Source organism: Hippocampus zosterae, chromosome 7 (assembly GCF_025434085.1).
Source record: "Hippocampus zosterae strain Florida chromosome 7, ASM2543408v3, whole genome shotgun sequence".
NCBI classification, from domain to species: domain Eukaryota; kingdom Metazoa; phylum Chordata; class Actinopteri; order Syngnathiformes; family Syngnathidae; genus Hippocampus; species Hippocampus zosterae.
The window spans coordinates 20,800,040-20,818,426 of NC_067457.1; the positions used below are offsets into that span (position 1 = coordinate 20,800,040).

Sequence of the window (18,387 nt, forward strand, 5' to 3'; positions counted from 1 at the left end):
GAAAAGAAAAAAAGCTAATTTTTTTTCATATTTTATGGCAATGCCGCGTTCTGTGAAAAAAATCACGCACTGTTCACAATACAAATGCAGTCATCTACATGGATGACGGCATCATTCTTGCAACGAGATTGCAATTTAGCCCGATAAATGTTTTGCAAATTTTTATTTCACCTTCACACACGCAGCTACCTTGTTTCTTCTGCAGGGATGTATTGATCCATCTCTACATGACCGAATGAGTGCATTATATTTGTACATTGTTTTCTCAATATGCAGTCAAATTCTCATTGCACGTTTGGAAGTTTTAAGTGCAAGTCAAGAAGGTCATATATGTAGGGGCGCAGCTACATGGTTGCCAGGGGAGGCCCTGGACACCCCACATCGAGGGATAATTTCTAATACCTGTAACCTTTCGCAAAGAATGTTATATTGTTAGTCAATATCAGTTTAAAAAAATACTTTTACACCATATGAGGTATACAACCTGGCTGAAAAGTCATTTTTTATCATACCATCCAGCCGTGGTTTGATGAAATAAAATGCGATTTATTAAAATCGCATTTTATTTCAAGATATGGTTTGAATAAATGGGCCATCAATCACAGACAATAGCTACACGGCCATGTCAGGTGAGAAAGGAGGTTGGGCGAGAAGACAATGTTCTTCTTGGACAGGAACTGTCAGATGCTCAAGTGATTGTCGGTCGGCTTGAAATAAACGTCGCGGGATCTCTTTGTAGATGTGCCAGTTAATCATCTGGGCCACAATCAAAGGGAATACTTTGTAGTTTTAAGGTTTGAAATATACGGCTCCAAAAAATAAAAAAAAATAAAGGGAACACTTAAAGAGCACAATGTAACTCCAAATGTTGCCTTTATTTTATTATTTTTTGAAGCCGTTTGTATTCTGGCACCTTGCATTTAAAGATGACATTCAATGTTGTAAGTCTGAATGCTTAATAAAATCATGAAGGTCTTTAATGTCATCACATGAAATTCATTGTCACCATCTTTCTCATAGCATCAATGAACAAACAACACAAATCATGGCCCAATGTGTTTCCAGTCGGGAACGTGTAAAAACATGAAGTAACTCTCCTTCATAAGGGCAAGAATAAAATTTTAAGTCTTTATTCTAATTCCCAGATTATCCAGTTGTATCAGGTCACATCGAACACAAATGTAATCCTTCCCTTGAAACTTGATTTAAAACATGTTAAATTACTCCTCCGTCCGTCATGACTGTTTCCGCCTTCACAGTGGACTCCAGCAGAGTCAAGGTCAATTTCATGGCAGTTTTTTGTGTCTTGGACAACTTTTTTTTTCCGTGAATCAGCTTTTCGAGTTTTTCCAGGTGTGCACAGTTGCAAAGAAGATGGGAGAATGTGACTTTTTTTTTTTGCACGGTTTCAAAAAGATACAGTAGAGTTGGCACTTGGGTGCGCTTCATTTTCTTTGTCTACAGCTCCAATGACAACTAAAATTACACTCCTGCCCTGCTGTGCACGGCAGAGTAAAAAGTAGTGCAGCAGAGTTGACCTCACAATGAGATGATTTGACAGTACAGTACACATTTATCCGCAAAACATTCTAAAGTGATTGCTTCACATTAACTGCAGACTGAGATGAAACAGTGACACGACCCTTCTCGACATTCAACGCTTTACGAGTGACTTCCAGGCTCTTTTGTGTTTCACATTCTTGCATGCGGAGCGATCGCAAAGTGGAATTGGAACATGACCAATACGCAAAAAAATTATCTTTTTTTTAATATACTTCTGACTGTGTGTGGCCGCTGGAGTTAAAAAAAAATAATAAATACATTATTTGGTTTTAGCTTCTTCACACAAAACAACTGAAAAGCTCATAATTGTGCTCCAAATAAGAACAAATCCTACATTGCAATCAAGGATTAAGATGCTGGCTGTGATTGGGCTGCTTCTGAAGAAAGTGACGTTTTCTGAATCAAGCGGATACAAGTGAGGACTTGGAAAGAAAAAGTGCATCGGCGTTGAATCACAGCAGGAGGCTTTTGTTTAAAAAGTGGTCTTCGTTCATCTTCTACGCTCCAGCGTGTATTCCAGTGGCTTCATTTTGTGCGGAGCGGAACCTTCGGTATAAAAGCAGCATTTTGGCTCGATGCATTTGCCTGACAATTGAGCAATCAAGCATCAGGATGCAGACGAGCAACAGATAAAACACTTGGAAGAAATACGATTTGGCACATCCGCCAGGGGGAAGAAAAAAAAATCTTGTCATGCACTTTTTTGTTTTTTAATCTTGTGCCATTTTAGTTTCAGTAAATCAGCTATGCCGACTTCTGGATTTGTGGGCGGCGTTTGGTAGCAATCAGGCTAACCTGTAACAGTGTGATGGACAGTTCACGTGCATGTCGACAAAAAGCAAGCTTGGGAAGTGTGACGTGAACTTGCTGGTTTTAGGTTTGTGAGTCACCTTGGTAATATCTCGGTTTCAAAATTCAGGTCCTTTTCTGTGTTTCTTGCTCCATAACACGGTACACACGGTAGGCTTTTTCCTATGCCATGGCTCAGTTTTTTTCCAGTGTAACAGCGTGACATGCTCTCAAGTCCTTAAGGTGTCCAGGTGGGGGGAAATGGAAGAAGCATCAAAAGTATGGACGGATCCGTGTGTATTTGAGGACAGAATCGAGCCCCCCCCCCCCCCCCCCCCCATGACGCTATAGCTCTTCTCTGTGCTTCTTTCCTCTCATGGGACCCTGGCCGTTCCTCAAGGAGCCGTTTTGCGGTCGCAGAAGGTGACCGCGCTCCTGCTCCGTCCACGGAAACCCGACCTGTCCGTCGTCGCTCTCCAGGTCTGAGTCGGAGTGCATGAGGGCGGATGAGGTGGGGGCGGGTACTGGCTTGACGCGGCCTGGGGAGGTGGCACCAGCGATACATCCGGTACTTGGTAATTGTAAATAAATCATTCATATGTATTTAAATGTGGCATTCTTACCGGCTCTGGGTGGTTGGAGCTCCAGAGCGTCTTGCTCGTCAGCTTCCAGCATTTTATAACGGCTTTTGATTCTGCGCGCTTTGCTCTTGCGCCTTTGTAGGAAGACCAGGAAAATAAACCATATCGTAAGTCGAGTGCTGGAATCAATAAACTGCAGTAACAAACTGTCTTTTTTTTTTTTAACAGATGATAAAGAATATATGCCCGTGACTACGGAAACTGATCTCACCTGTCACAGCAACACACACACCCCCAGACAACCGTCGCCACAGCAACCACAATCATAAAGGACGCGATGGTCACATAGAGTACGCTCCATTCTGAAAGCAAGCACATTTATCATTTAGGTCCAAAATGGCTTATTTTGAAAATTCGAATGGAATGTTTGTAGTGAGGATCAAGCGGTTCGGAAGATGAATGAATGAATGAATGTTTGGTCCATGTCAACGGGTTCATCTGGGTGCTTTCCTGCTGAGGGCATATTGGTCTCATCTTACCGCAGTTGCTCTCTGCATCCCCGAACTGCGCTCTGATGAAATTCTCCATCCAGAAGGGTTGGCACACGCAGCGCCGTGTGAATGAGTCACATTCGCCGTGACTGGAGCAGTTCAGCTGGCAGACTGAGGGAGGACGGCGTGATATAAACGGACATTTTAGAAGACAACCGTGACTTAAGTTATGACATGATTTGGGACAAGAGAACTTTACGTATCTTTTGGGAACAACTTTGGATTTTGACCAGTGAACCCAAATCGGTCCTTACCCCACAATTACCTTCAACAGTATAAGAAGTACAGTACAGAACTCACTGACAGTGTCCACCCGCAGCGCCTTGTAAATGAGAAAGTCGTTCTTCTGTTTACGCAGTTTGTTGCGTAGGCTGAGTGCAACGCTGTGACCAGACAGCGGAGGGCGCCCTGGACCGCCCGACACCAGGAAGACCAAGCGGGTGCTAAGGCCAGAACAAGAGGGGACAGGTAGCAGGAGTACTTTATAACATTTAAAAAAAATAATAATTTCCTTCAGCATTTGACTTATCTAGACACCATATTAAAAAATATAAAAATGTACGCATATAGAAAAAAATAAACCCCAATGACTGACCAAAACGAAGCCAAGTTTGCGCATTGATGTGCTATTCATCCATCCCGGTCGCCCAAAAGAATTTTTGCGCCATAACTCGACTCACCTGTGCTCATTGAACGCGGCGATCTCTCGAACGATGATGTCACTATCGAGGACGCCGAGCAACACTCCGACCTGCCGCAGGAGCATGTCACGTTGACGGTGGGAAACCTGCGTGATGGGAACCTCTAAGACCAGCTCCACCTGGTCGCGCTCCCACGGGTCTGAAAGAGAGACACACGCAATTTCATTCAGCGGTTCTCAACTAGTATGAGCGGCCTGTCTGTGTTTTCGACATGCGTTAATTACCGCGTACCTGGTTTGACCTGCAATGTGCCGCTGTCCGTGTTGGTTTGACCTTTGCTGTCAGTGACCGTCAGAGTGAAGCTATACTTGCCCTCCACCAGGTTTCCCAGAAACAAAACCGCTTGGTGATCGGAGTTGTTTAGCACATCCTGTGAAACAAGTGGCAAGTATGTTGAGCTCTTTTTTTTTGGGTGGGGGGGGGTACCTTTTCTCGGAACTGTTTGAACCTTTTTAGCGGAGGAATTGTCAACAAAGTCAGAAATTGTCTCACCCCGGCCGCAGGGCTGCTGTCATCTCTGGTCCACAGGTAGCTGATCCCACCTTTGTCGTCGGTGGAATGAGATCCATCCAGGGTGGCGGTCCGCACAGGGAGAGAGATGGGTGGGCTGGAAATCACGCGAGCAACTGGTGGTTGGTCCAGTTCTGGTTGAAAAGAAGTTCCGGTGGAGGTGATTAAACATTCAATCAAGTATTTTTTTTTCCACTTCCACAGATTCAAGGGCAGTAAAATAAATCTTCTGTCACTTTAAAAAAAATGTAGCAGATAAAAAGCTATCATAAATTTGTATATAAAATTTGCAACCCCACCCGACAAATCCTAACGCGCACCTTCTCTGACGATGACCGTCACGGTGTCGCTACTCTGCAGCTTTCTCTCATCCGTCACTGTCAGGGTGAACTCATAAGCGCCCACCTCGAGACCGGTCACTGTGGCAACGGCGCCGTCTGCGTTCTCAATTTTCACGCCATCGGGACCCCTGGGAGGGGGGGGGGGGGACAGATGGCAACGGGGAAAAAAACGTGACCGAGAAAGTGATGCAAATTTTTCATTGCGTTTGTACACAACTCCACGCATTCTTAACTCCTCACAACTATGTGATTGTGCATCAATAAATTCTGCTTACTTGGTCTGTTCCCAATGGTAGGTTGCTATTTTTTGGTCGTCGCTACTCTTACTGCCATCTAGCATAGTTCGATCAACCGGTAGCGTCAATTCTTTTTCCGGTCCTGCGTCTGCCAGTGGCGGTTTATTGTTTTCTGCAGGGATGAAGGGAGAGAGAAACAAGAGGGTGGCGGCAAGACGCTTATCGGAAGGAACCACCTCACACGCGGATCAAGCGTGGACTGGCCTAATGTGACTTGAAGGTGTTTACCTGGCTGCACAATAACCGTGACATAGGCTGTGTCTTGCTGTCCAGCGGAGTCGGTCACAGTGAGCTGGAAGGTGTAATCTCCCTCTTGCATGGCTGACAGCTGCAAGGTGTGCGTGCGCACGCCCTGAAAAATGCAAACGCGGGACCCCGTTTTTTAAACCAGACAAACTGTGCAGGGGGAAAAAAAAGATCTCATTCAGTGTAAAAAAAAAAAAATGTAAATTAAGATCCCGCAAAGACTCACTTGCATCTCCACCACCTTGTCTTTGCTCTCAGGACTCAGCGACCATTCATAGGCAAGGGAGTCGTGGTCATCTGTGCTCTGATTGCCATACAGAGTGATGGAGTTACGTGGCAAAGTGATGACCTGCATCACAGAAAATCAAATAATTTTAAAAAATAATAATCATTCGGGCTCACGCTATTTCACTGCGTTAACTGGTAGCCGTTTCTCGACATTCTGCAGTGGAGACCAATTTCTCAAGAATAAATAATACAACTCCAAAATCTGGAATTCCCAATTTGATGATTACTTCTCCTTGGTCCCCATGCCACGCCTCTCTACAGAGTTCAGTGGAAGTCAGTCAGGAGAAAAAAAAATGCAGACAAAAATGATGACCTGCAAATAAACTAATACAAATAAATGGATGGTTTATTGCAGCAGAGCTCTGTGTAATAATGTTGACCTGGTTGGGGCCGGCGTTGGCCTCGGGCTTGTAATCCTTGGCTTTGTTGACAGACAGGGTGGCCTGTGTTGAGTCTTGGGCGCCATCGGAGTCTGTGACAGTCAAACTGGCAAAGGACAAGAAATAAGAAGCATCATTTTTTTTCTTTTAAATGAGGCCTTCCGTGACGGTGGCTCGATTCCTAATTGCCACTAAATTGCCTGGGTTTTTTTTTTCAGTGGGCGGGGATGGACAAGTTTCTGGATGACAGGCAGTATGAATGTGTACTTGAACGTGTAGTTCCCCGGAACCAAGTTGGTGAGCGTGAGGACGGCCGTGTTGGCGGACACCTTCTCCTCCCTGAGGGGACCTTTGACCTCTTCCCAGTGCCACGCAACTACTTTGTCATCGTCTGTGCTGTCTGGAACAAAACATCAGAGGGCAGTCTAAGCACGTAGCCTCAAGTGGTAACAACGTTTGGTAACGTGTGCTGATCCGAAAACTCACGGCTGCCATCGATCACCGTAGAGCGCGTTGGCAAGGAGATCTCTTCGAACTTCGGGGAAACTACGGCAACGGGGGGCTTGTTGACCCGTGGCTCTGACAGGTGGAAAACAAGCACGTAACATGCTTGGTGAGCTGTAAACCGCTTGCAAGTGACTCAGGCGCAAAACCAATGTTTGTGGAAGGGTCAAACAGAACACGGGATGCAATAGGAGCGCAGGCATGCTTTGTAGTATGCAAACGACATTTGTTACACAGTGCAACTAGCTACTTTGTTAACAAACATTAAAAAAAAGAAAAAAAAGTGACGTAAATAGCACAATGTCCATTTTATGTTTTCACTTACCTGGTTTGACAGTGACATTGACGTAACCTTCTCCGTGGGCCCCTCCCCCGTTGTCCACGGTCACCTCAAACTCATACAGACCAACTGTGAGCTGGGAAAATAAATACCGGTCAAGCAATCGGAAAGACAAAGCGATTTCAAAACCGACTACGGGTCCATGCAAAAAAAAAAAAATCTTTAAAAAGACCTATGGACAGTTTGCTCTCTCCACTTTTCACAGTACGCTGTGACAGTCCCAATTTGCAGCCACCGTATAGACGGGAAACAGGGATTTGTTTTACAGTCCAAGTATGTACTTGTATATATAATTTGGAAAGAAATTGGAGCGTCAGATTAGTATTTTGCCTTTTGAACATGTGCTTTCAATCAATTCGGTTGAATAGTTTTCTTGAATGCATTAAAAAGGCACTGACGTCCATTTTCTATTCAACAGAATCGCTCCACTTTGATTACGAAGGCTGTATACCTTGCTGAGTTTCAGGGTCTTGCTGTGCTTCCCTTCCATCTCCCCGCTGTAATCTTTGGGATGCGTTATCAGACGCCAATCAAATGCATACTTCGTATCTGTTGGGAAGCAGAGCCAGAAGAAGTCAAGAAATACCCTGCCGATAAGGATCATTTGAAATAACTGATTTCCCATTTCGCTTCATTCAAGCGCGTCGAGGAGAGAAAATGGGGCTAAACAAAATCAAGCCGAATCATTAATCGAGTTCTCCGTCTCACCTGGCGGGGCTGGGGGCACCACAAAGGCATTCAGCTCGACCGAGTTGCGCGGTAGCGTGACCTCAACGCTCTCCCCCGCTGACACCACCAGCTCCCTCACTAGCATGGGAAACAGATCAGGTGACGGCAACAGCGCAGCATGACGACAACAACGTTGGCAGTCTTCAGGGTTAATGTCCTCGTACGGGAGATTTAATTGGAACACATTAAATATTAACAAAATGTTAGCTTGAAGTTGTGATTTTTTTTTTTTTACAATCCGCACAATGTCAAGCCCCATGAAATGTTAAGAGCGCTGGAGTAAGACAACGCTAACTTGTGTATTTTGGATTCGTTATTTGATCTCAGGGGAGACAAGATTTCTTCCAGACACCTTTCCAAAATGCCTTGTTGCATCATAAAGTCAATGCTTAAACGTGTCTGTCTAAAAGTGTCACAGTGAGCTTGCGAGTGTATTCAAAGGAAGCAGTGGCTAAAGAATTAAACCAGTTGTACGTTGAAGGCAAAACCCAATTAACCCTAGAAAAGGCGTCATTTAAATTTCAGGCCTTCAGACCAAAAGCTTAATGAACTCATTCACTCCCAAAAGACGTTTTTAAATGTCTTTTCAGACTTGGTCCAGAATTGGCTGGTACTGAATGAGTTAATAAGAGTTGGGGGAAAAAAAAATCTCTCTTTGCCTCGAGGAGAACTTCCACAGGCTGATGAGCACCAATCAAACAGATTACGTTTGTGAGATTTACACAGAAAAAAATAAATAAATCTATTTCCCAAAGGCAAAGAAACACTGAACAAGCAACACCTTCGCCAAGGTTGACTGCATCCGGGTCACGGGTTGAGCACGTAAACGTGGTAGTAAGCCACTACCGGGACTTGCTGGCAGTTACAGGCGGCTATGAGAGTGTGTCAATCACTTAAGCTGATTTCCAAGCAGAGATGACCTTTCTACAATATCTCCTTGGACACTGTGTAGACAACAGTCGCTATTCCCGTGCTATGCTATCTGCTTTAATCCATGCGGCTCGGGACAGCTCAATAACGTCATGTGCCGCGACTCGCACCGCAGTTGCCGCTGAAACCTTTCTGTTGTCATTTTTTTTCTGTCAACAGGTGAAACCGCCTTGGCAAGCTCTTCTTGTTTGTTTTACGGCCGCTTCTCTCAGCGCGCTCCTGTGCACATCCGCGTAACCTCGCTGCCACCAAAGAGTTACTTGAAAAAGTCCATACGTGAAGGGTCACAAGAAAATTCTAAATTCGCCCACCGCAAAAAAATAAATAAATAACAACCATCGTAATAATTCTCAAGAAGCAAACCTGTGAATGCCAAACCTCAAATATGTGAGGATGTCATGTATTTCTTACCAGCCAGTGTTGGAGCCACGCTGATGGTGGTCGTCGTGGGTGTGTCGACATCGCTCCCGTTGGAAAACGCAGGAGCCTCGACAACGGTGGAGTTGTGATGTGAGGCACGGTCACTCGTCGTGTTGGTTATGTGAGTGATGTTCTTTTGCAAGGCTTCCGGAACCACGCTTGGGTTGGCCATCGGCAGCATTGGCTGCGCTGAATCAAGTTGGGAGTTTTCCTGAAGAAAGGGTCAGAAAGAGCGAATGTGTGACAGCCTAACAAGGTGCGAATTTTAAGAAAGTGAGAAATTGTGTCCATGTCATGATTGGACTGAGGACATCAGATATTCAGAATATGAGATTTGAATGAAAAAACTCAAATGTGAAAAGAATCGAACAGAAAGTTCATACATGAACCTATTATTACCGTGCTGGGCTGCTGTTCTGTTTCCACTTCATCTCCCGCCTGACGAACGTTCCTCCATCTTTTGGCGGGAGGACCCTTGAGAAAAGACCACAAATAAAGCATAAAAAATATATATACGTCAAAGCATTTCTGAAAAGCCGGTCATGACAAATAAAGGATTATCTTAATCTGAATACCTTGCTCAGTATCTGAAGGAGGCCGAGAGACTCCTGATCAGGTTGGGGCAGAAACAAGATGGGACAGCCCCCCTTTAGGGCGCAACTAAGAAGCACACATCGCCCACCGAGGCTCCACACAGCGTTGCAACTGGGCCTCAAGCAGCAAGTCTCCCAGCACGTCGCCCCGCCCCTCCCGTCCGCGAGAGGGTACCAACCCAAGCTCACGACGCTTGTCCAGTGGAGCCCCAGCACTCCTCCGGTAACACGGCAGACATCTGCCGACACACCTGGAGAGAGTCCGAGGAAGTCGATTAGCTTCTAAATGGCCATTTGGGAGTATGGGGGGGGGGGGGGGGGGCATGTTGGACTGTGGTGATAACAGGAGCTCGTGCTGCATACAAATATTGAATCTGGGGCTAGTTGTCAAAGAGATGCTAATTATTTTTTTGCGCTGCATTTTTAACATGAAAAATAATGGGTGACAAGTTCTGTACTTTATAAAAAAAATAAAAGTTGTAAGAAATCAGAGTGTAAAGAACAAATATCAGGGATGCGATTATAAAGGCGCCACTCAAGCTTCCAGAGTCTCAAATCGTTCAGAATCACTGTAAAAAAACATGACAACAAGTCAAGTTTTCCCAAATGGAAAAACCCGAGAAAGAGCGCCGCGGAGTGTTGCAACTGTCACTTGATTGGCAGGCCTTCTTGGGATTTCATCTTGAGTCGTTAAGAGCCGAACGGAACTGTCGTCCAACACCTCGGGAGACGACTTATTTATGTTTTGGCGCTTTGACTGAGCTTTTCTGAGAAAACAGCCGCATCTTGAGTAATCTGCCCCGTCAGCAGCCGAGAGAGAGGAAATTAGGCTTTTCCCTGACAAACAAGACGCTCGCTGATTAGAGCCCGCAGCGCATTACGCAATAAACGCCAAGACTCCGCCCTCTGAGCCGACGGGTACCAGCAATCATCTGTCAGTGCAGTGAGTGCACTGCAGTCTGTTCCTCGTTGGTGGCATGACGGCACTCCACAAATCACTTAACAGAGCTGATATACATTGCTGTGAATTGGAATGTTTATTTTCAACTTTTTTTCTGGAAAGAGAACACAAGACTCACCAAGCCAGTGATTGTTTGGCAAAAAAAAAAAAAAAGACTCTTTGGCCTCTGTTCAGTCACTCTACCTCTTGTCCACTCTTCTTCTGTCACCCACCCTCAACACACAGAGCACTTATTGTTCCGTTTCACATTGTATACCCGGGAGCCCCCACGCGCTCCCCCGTCACACTATTTAGTCCACGAGTCTAATGGCTCTGATTGGATCAGATGAGCGACGACAACAAACGAGCAAAAAAACAAAAAAAAAACTGCAAACGGATTCCAAAGAGGATGAGGACACACGTTGAGTAACCGTCGCGACTGCGTCGCAGTTCCCCATTCGCAGCGTTTAACAGCTGCACATGTCAAATATGTTATCAGTCCTCAGTCAATAAATGTACTTGGAAGATTTATCATTTGAGTTTGTTTTACCTGTGGGAGGGGCCAAAAGCCAGAGGTGGCTCAGCGGCAGGAAGAGGAGGTGTGGTAAACTCCAAGTGAGGAGATGCTGGTATGCAGAAGACATTTGAAACGACCTGAAGGCAGAAGGAGGGCACTGTCAATTGCTTCTCATTCACGGTGAAATGTATGCTGTCAATTTGGATTGCTACAGGACTCGAGACACACCCAAGAAGCGTTGAAGCACTGCGAGGGTTGGGCATGTCTTCCTCAAAGTGCTGCCAAAAAGAAACGTCGCACCTGTTTCACAACGGAAGCTTACCTTTTGCTCGGCAGCCAGATGCTGCGGGGAGGAGCCGAGGGAAGTCGCTATTCCCGTGCTGTGTGGAGCTAGGGTGGCAGCAGGGCGGCGCGAGGCGATGGGTGGGGGAGGAACGAGACCGACGATGTGCGGAGGACATGCAGCATGGCCGTCGGTGGGGCCCGCACAGGTTCAGATGCTCAAACTCAAAGCTGGAAATAAGACAGTGGGAGAATATCAAAAAATGTGTCAAATATGAATCTCAATACATTTACAACACCCCACCATCTCTTCCGACATGTTATTTACGACTACAACATATGTGAACTATCTATTAATGAATACAATCCATTTCAATGTGATGTCTTCTAGCCACACAGACGCAGGGGCAGATTTATTTGATTCCTGAATATTTGTAGTTTTTCAGTTGTCCCATCAGGAGACTATCACGAGCTAATCAGGAAATAAATCGCGCAGGTTACACCCAAATCCGCCGCGTCGACAGTGTGTTCCAGCAAAACAGACCCTCCATATCAACAAATCATTTTTCGCCGGGTCGAGCAGCACTTTGAAATCCTTTTGACTTCTCAAACAAACAAGCTGACACAAACCTGGTTTGATGACACAGTCTGCCTCCACTCCCCCTCCGTGCATCTGAGGCAAAATAAATATATAAATAATCCGGGTAAAAATAATCCAGAACAGAAAAAACTGTATGGGGGGGGAGGGGAGGGGAGTAATTTAGCCACATTTGTTCCACCTTGTTGTTAGATATTCCTTTTTTGACTCAAGTTTGGGTGAGGCAGAAGTCAACTTGGTCACCTGGGTTGATGAAAGCGAGGAGACCTTTGAGGCTAAAAGGCTCCTTTTCTCCTGAGAATCTCCATCAGAAAAATGTTCTCTGTGACCAAGAGGTGAAGGTCACGCGTTTGTTTCACTCTCCCCGTCCTTCTGAGATGAAGAGAAGCACACTTGCCAACTCGGTTTGCTTCCAGTCAGGTTGGATGAGGGCTTTCAATTTTTATTTAGGCTTTAAAAAAAAAAGAAATACATTTTAATCCATTTCCAACATCAACGGCCACATTTTTATTCAAAAAATATCTGGAAAAGAATAATGTCTGATTATTGTGACAAAAAATGTGACATGTCCCTTTGATACATTGCGTCATCGTTGTAATAGTAGATGTGTACAATGTAATGAGATTACATACAAGAGTAGCATCACAACTGCAGATGCAAAGGTCAAGCTTAGTTGTGCTTGGCAGAGACGTGCAGTTTGTCAATAGTAGTGGTTGTTTCATAAAATGTGCAGGGGGAACTAATAAAGGCAACAGTATTTTATAAGTCATTCCAATAATGGCAGAATTCTGGATAGATAAATGAGGGCCGAATGAAGGCAAATAAATGGATTGCCATGTTATACATTAAAAAACATCATGCACTGTAAACGGTGGGTGGGCAACATTGTATAATTTAGACGCATTGTATAGTTTAGCCAGCTCATATTCACTGGTTTCAGAAAAGACTGCACGACTCTACTGAAATCATACTGCGGTCCTATATGAGGCCGATCGTTAACGCTTGGCAAGTCCATTGAACGAACACGCCATTACAAACGCTTGGATCAGGAATTTATCGCATCTGGTGGATCGCTTCACGCAATACATACTGACATGCGAAGAGTACGGTACCTGTTCAATCCAGGGTCCTTTAAGGCACCTTGAGCCAAACAGCTGCTGGCATTTCTATGACTTATTTACACGCCGTGGCCACGGGTCCATCGCGTGGGTTTTTCCAAAACGCTGCTCCTGCTACACCATTTCAGAAGATAACCGTTGTCGTACTCATTCGCCTTTCTCGTCGCGCGATCGCCATGGCGTGTTAAATCCTCGTTGTCCCCCGCAGTACAGTAAATTGGGTCACTATTCCTCTCACTTGCTCAGCTGATGTGCACTTCTAAGCTTGACCAAGCCCCCTTATAAGACAGACGTGTATTTCCGGTGGCAATTTCAAAATAAGTAACTCGTGCACCAGGAATTTTAACGTTGAATGAGAATGATACGCACATTCCCTCGTGACAAAAAGGGAAAAATTGAAACAATTAATAGCCTAAAATGATACGGTACATAATGCGGATTGTTGTGAAAGTAAACATGTTGACGCGCCAGTGGTTAATGATGGATAACTTATTGTATCTTAATCCTACTTTTTCCGGTCTGTGCGCCACGACTACCAAAGACGAAATGCAAAACTTTAACACTCACCTCGTCGAATGTCATGAATGATTCGGGGTTGTAGAATATTATTCGTTAACAACAACAAACGGCGTAGGGCGAATTTCTTTTAATTATTGTGGCCAATTTCGCTTCAAACGGCACTAAAATGGCGACGGCACCTTCCAAGTAGCGTTACTGCGATTGGTCAACTAATCTTGTAGGAGCGTTTTCATTGGCTCCCGATAGCTTTACGTTGACATTCCATATCCGGCGGGAGCTCAAGAGAAACGTATTGAATCTTTCGTTCAAATAATCTATTTCTAAACAAAACCGTCATCTTTCCTCATTCTAGTAACCCAGACGAGCAGTGAAAACATCCGTGAGTAGATGATGCTGGTTTCCTGATTGCAGTGCGTTGCTAACCGCTAGTAATGAAATCTCAACCCTTTCACAGTATTTTCTCTATGACGCCTTGCTGACACTGTGAGCGCACGATGGCTGACGGTGCAACAGTAGACGTGAGCGATCCGTTCTCAGGGGGAGAAGAAGGTGGAGGAAAAGGTCCAGAGAAGGATGCGGGAGGTGGTTTGACGGATGCTAAGAGGGAAGTGTTGGAGAGATGCCTCCACGCTCTCAAACATGCTAAAAATGATAGCCAGACTTTGGCCGCACTACTTTTGGTACGTTTTCATCGGCTCTCCTTATTTAATTACATCTTTCGCACAGGATACGTTGATTGAATTTGCCTGTAAATGTAACAAGATGACTGCAAAGCACTTAAAACGGGGAAGATCACAAAGTATCAACGCCATGCATCGAGAATGTACATAATCAAGAACTCATCAATTCTCTACATTCCCAGATCACACGCTTGTGCCCAGCTTGCCAACTGGACAAACCTACCTTGAGGCGTATCTTTGAGGCTGTGGGTCTTAACCTTCCAGCTCGGCTATTGGTGACTGCCGCGAAGGGAAGCGGGGACCCCGGATTGCCCCCGCACGAGCTCCTTTCATTGGGTGCAGCTTTGTTGTCTGCCATAAGCACCGATCCAGACATGGCCTGTCAGCCTCAGCTCCTTGCCACCATTCCACTACTGCTGAAAACTTTGGCATGCGGTGCAAGCGACCAACAGCAGACGGGTGATGAAAATGGAGACGGAGACGCTGGGCAGATTCCAAAAAGCATGAGTGATGAGGCGAAGACAGCGAGACAAAGTGAGGTCAGCATGCAAAAGGGCAAGGATGATGATAACGGTGCGGCAAATGAACCATCAACGCTGAATCCAAACTCACCACCTGGAAAACTTGATGAGGCCGTAGCGGCTGACTGTTACCAGGTCCTGACTGCCGTGTGTGCCCAACCCAGGGGTCCGGACCATCTGCTGAACCGAGGTGCTGTTCCTGCTCTCTGCCAGGCTTTAGAATGGAACCAGACCTTGAGCCATAGGATGGGGCTTCCCTTGCTTATTCGCCTCCTCTCGGGGAAAACCAAGGACAAAGCGTGGCGCGCACACTCAGCCGAACTGCTGCCTCTGCTGGTCAGGATGTCCAAAGACTTCTGCAAATCCACAGACCAGAGCAGGCTGGATATGTGCTCCCAGTTGGTCAATGTTCTACCCCCAGGAGGAGTCACAGTAGAGAGAGGGGTGCTGAGGGAAGTGGTGAGCCGAGTGTGGGGGACACTGAGACCCATGGTGCAGGCTAAATTGACTCCGAGACAGATTGGGCCAGTTTTGGTACTCGGCGCTTGTCTGCTTGATTTGTATGGTTGGGAGCTGGCTGGATCGCCCAAATTCTGCTGCTTACTGGTGAATCGGGCTTGTGTGGAGGTCCGGATGGGATTGGAGGAACCACCTGGAAACGATCTGAGCCAAGAGCTGCAAGACACGCTCACGGGTAGATGAAACTTTGAAACATTTTAAGATCTATTTAATATGCTTTTATGTCTTGAAATAAGTTGTGCCTTGAGTAGTCGCCAGTTCTTGCTTGTTAGCATAATCTCTAAATGGGAACAAAAAGCGGTATAAGACACCTGTCGCCGACTTAATTGGTACAATAAATTCACTCCATTGATAAATACAATTAGGTCCACGCGCCTTCTGGCGAGCAATAAATAATGACAAGACTAAAATTGGGTCATGAACGAGGTGGCGCTGTGAAGCTTAGCATGTGTTCAAACACCATTAACCTCCTCCTTCATCCTCGTCCAGGTTGTTATCGGATCATGGAGGCGGCCATCGAGCAGGCCTGCAACCCGGCTGTCATGGCCGCTGCTTCGCCCGCTCCGAGTTCCATCTCCACCTTAAGTCTGCAGCAGAGCAGGCAGGTGCTCGGCGTACTGGAGGAGGCCTTCTCGGCTCTCATGTACCACCTGCAGCAGGTGAGACGATGGATTTGAAAAGCTTTTGGACCATGAGCGAGATCCAACGGAAGAACCGTGGCCGTCTTTCATTGTGTTGTGTGTTTTATGCGCGTATGTTACGTTTTGGATGTCTGCGCGTCACTCACCGAAATCTTGGTCATTTCCTGTTTTCCAAGCTGGACCAGAGTCGCTACGGCGACCCTTTTATTTTCGCCACATTCCGCTGCCTGTGCTCCTGGCTAGCCGAGGAGACTTCCTGCCTCAAGGAGGAAGTGACCGCGTTGCTGCCAATTCTCATGAACTACTCGCGGAGCCACCTGATGGCCGAGAATTCCGAGCAGGGGCTCTCCGACTGGATGGGGAAGATGTCCGTCACCGATGAGAGCGGGACCTGGACGGGCAAAGAGGCGCTTAGGTAAAGTTGACAAGACCACTGACACCTTCGTGGATTAGTTTCAGATTCCATTCAGTACCAGCCAATTCCAATTCTAGACCAAGTCTGAAAAGACGTTTAAAAACGTCTTTGGGAGTGAATGAGTTAAGTATTTTTAGACCTGTCTCATGTCTTTAGGTATCTCCTGCCAGCTCTGTGTCACCTCTCTGCCGAGGAAGGGCCCAGGAAGGTGCTGCTCACCCTTGACACGCCGGCCTTACTGGTGTACTACCTTTCGCACAGCTTTACTTCCTTGAAGGGTAAAAGCGGAGCGTCCTCAGCGAGGGAGCCCAGCATGGAGACGGCCTGCTCGGCCCTCCTTAACTTCTCCGTCACCGAGGCTGAAAGAGTCAGGTGGTTGCCGTCTTCATTCCAACTTAGAACCGATTCTCAAACGTCGGTTGCTGTTTTACCGTTTTGCGTGTTTGATCGCCTAGTTGACAGGCAAAACAATTAAATGTGATTAAATTAGATTTCTTTTCATGTGATACATGCAACATTTGTAACGCAATGGTGTTTTCTAGGAAGGATCAATGCTTCCAAATTTTGGAGAAGCACCTCAGCGAAGCACTTCCTGTTTTGGTGCACAAATCTGGCCTCCTTGTCCTTGCAGCAAATTACTGCACGTTGGGTTTGATGATTGGCAGACTGAAATCAGCTCCAACAGGTAATGTTGTTTTAGTAAGCCATCAAACTGGTCTTAATTATTAAGATGCCCTAATATAAAATACATTATACTATTACCATTTTCAGGGCTGAATTAATACATTGTCACCAAAAGCTAGCAGCAATGAAAGCAAAGTCTTATATTTTTCTTACCAGGTTCGGGGGAAGCCAGTCAAAGGCGCTTCTTTTCCACGGCTCTCCGCTTTCTCCACGGCGCCCTGGACGCTGAGCTCAGCCCGGGGCCGGTGAAGGTGAGCTCCGGCTGGGAGGACAGCTGGGAGGAGGTCGCCGAACTCTGGAGGTTGGCTCTGCAGGCTCTGGGGGGCTGTTTCCGCTCTCAGTCCTGGTTGACCGAGCTGGTCAGAGAGGAAGGATGGTTGAGGAATACGCTCGGCATGTTGGGCTGCTGTAGCGCACTACCGGACCAGCACACGCAGGAGGCGCTAGAGGAGGCTCTGTGTGCCTTGGCCAACCAGTGCCCACTCTGCAAACAGGACATTATGGATGCCATGAAGCATCATGATACAGGAGCTTTAAGCTGCATGAGAAACCTTAAGAAGATGAGAGGAGTGAAATGACTTGGAAAAAAAGTAAAGCTTTCAACACTTGCAGACGGTTGTAATGAAATAAGGGAAATCCTGAAGCCAAGGTGCATCTGTGACGAGCAACAGTTACCATTGAGCACCAACTGAATTTATCATACTTCAATTGGAAATAATTGTCAAATGGTAACAGAATTTAATAAAGAAATACTTTTTTATGATTGAACAATATTCCTTCTTTCCTGTGTTTCGCTTGATTTGATTCTCTTCGGAGCAACCGAGTATTTCCTCCCTTTGACCACAAGGTGGTGTTGTGACACTGATGTGACTTTTCTTCAGCGTGTCCTTTCTGTTTTCGGATTGAACACATTTAATTTAATTTGAAGACGTCTGAAATGGCTTTTTTGTGGTGTATTAAGACACGAGAAAGGGGCAAAACGTTTAGAAATAGCTCCCACTGTGACACAGCAATTTAGCCAAGCACACAACTGCAATTAGGAATATACCAGACGGATTGTTAAAAATTCAAAACGGAGCAATCATATATGTAAAGGTACAACATCTGATACAGAGTTAGTATTGGATCTCGATAGATCATGGAAAGTGGCCCTCATATTGTCCGATAATTCCCACTGAAATTTATGACATA

General features: G+C 45.9%; 2 protein-coding genes across 7 annotated transcripts; one reads left to right on the forward strand and one right to left on the reverse strand.

Moving 5' to 3' along the window:
* Nucleotides 1-952: 952 nt before the first annotated feature.
* Nucleotides 953-13,930, reverse strand: kiaa0319l (KIAA0319-like ortholog). Of its 6 annotated transcripts, none has more exons than XM_052071407.1 (26): nucleotides 13,785-13,930; nucleotides 12,343-12,550; nucleotides 12,132-12,174; nucleotides 11,448-11,732; nucleotides 11,253-11,356; nucleotides 9,745-10,013; nucleotides 9,569-9,643; nucleotides 9,161-9,380; nucleotides 7,799-7,897; nucleotides 7,542-7,639; nucleotides 7,076-7,166; nucleotides 6,733-6,825; nucleotides 6,514-6,646; nucleotides 6,247-6,352; nucleotides 5,805-5,927; nucleotides 5,561-5,684; nucleotides 5,312-5,444; nucleotides 5,016-5,164; nucleotides 4,678-4,829; nucleotides 4,417-4,555; nucleotides 4,165-4,324; nucleotides 3,785-3,927; nucleotides 3,473-3,595; nucleotides 3,205-3,295; nucleotides 2,976-3,067; nucleotides 953-2,891 (listed from the first exon to the last, which is right to left on the reverse strand). In XM_052071407.1, the coding sequence occupies exons 4-26, from the start codon at nucleotides 11,480-11,482 to the stop codon at nucleotides 2,698-2,700; spliced, it is 2,946 nt and encodes a 981-aa protein (XP_051927367.1). In that variant the 5' UTR covers nucleotides 11,483-11,732; nucleotides 12,132-12,174; nucleotides 12,343-12,550; nucleotides 13,785-13,930; the 3' UTR covers nucleotides 953-2,697. The 6 variants fall into 6 exon arrangements, with proteins under 6 accessions (XP_051927367.1, XP_051927369.1, XP_051927368.1 ...); XM_052071409.1 differs by having other exon boundaries at nucleotides 12,343-12,471; nucleotides 13,785-13,927; XM_052071408.1 differs by lacking the exon at nucleotides 13,785-13,930 and adding an exon at nucleotides 13,212-13,778 and having other exon boundaries at nucleotides 12,343-12,471.
* Nucleotides 13,931-13,962: 32 nt separating this feature from the next.
* On the forward strand, nucleotides 13,963-17,969 carry ncdn (neurochondrin). Its single transcript, XM_052071416.1, has 8 exons — nucleotides 13,963-14,115; nucleotides 14,191-14,416; nucleotides 14,599-15,631; nucleotides 15,946-16,115; nucleotides 16,274-16,512; nucleotides 16,669-16,884; nucleotides 17,055-17,197; nucleotides 17,353-17,969. The coding sequence occupies exons 2-8, from the start codon at nucleotides 14,231-14,233 to the stop codon at nucleotides 17,772-17,774; spliced, it is 2,409 nt and encodes an 802-aa protein (XP_051927376.1). The 5' UTR covers nucleotides 13,963-14,115; nucleotides 14,191-14,230; the 3' UTR covers nucleotides 17,775-17,969.
* The last annotated feature ends 418 nt before the right edge of the window (nucleotides 17,970-18,387 follow it).

Excerpts from the sequence above, each read along its gene's own strand:
- kiaa0319l (XM_052071407.1), bottom strand. The coding sequence starts at position 11,482 with ATGCCCAACCCTCGCAGTGCTTCAACGCTTCTTGG. Across the intron at positions 7,898-9,160 it reads CGTGGCTCCAACACTGGCTG|TGAGGGAGCTGGTGGTGTCA; the intron begins GTAAGAAATACA and ends TTCCCATGCTAG. Across the intron at positions 2,892-2,975 it reads GCTCCAACCACCCAGAGCCG|GCCGCGTCAAGCCAGTACCC; the intron begins GTAAGAATGCCA and ends CCACCTCCCCAG.
- ncdn (XM_052071416.1), top strand. The coding sequence starts at position 14,231 with ATGGCTGACGGTGCAACAGTAGACGTGAGCGATCCGTTCTCAGGGGGA. Across the intron at positions 14,417-14,598 it reads CTTTGGCCGCACTACTTTTG|ATCACACGCTTGTGCCCAGC; the intron begins GTACGTTTTCAT and ends CTACATTCCCAG. Across the intron at positions 16,116-16,273 it reads TCATGTACCACCTGCAGCAG|CTGGACCAGAGTCGCTACGG; the intron begins GTGAGACGATGG and ends CTGTTTTCCAAG.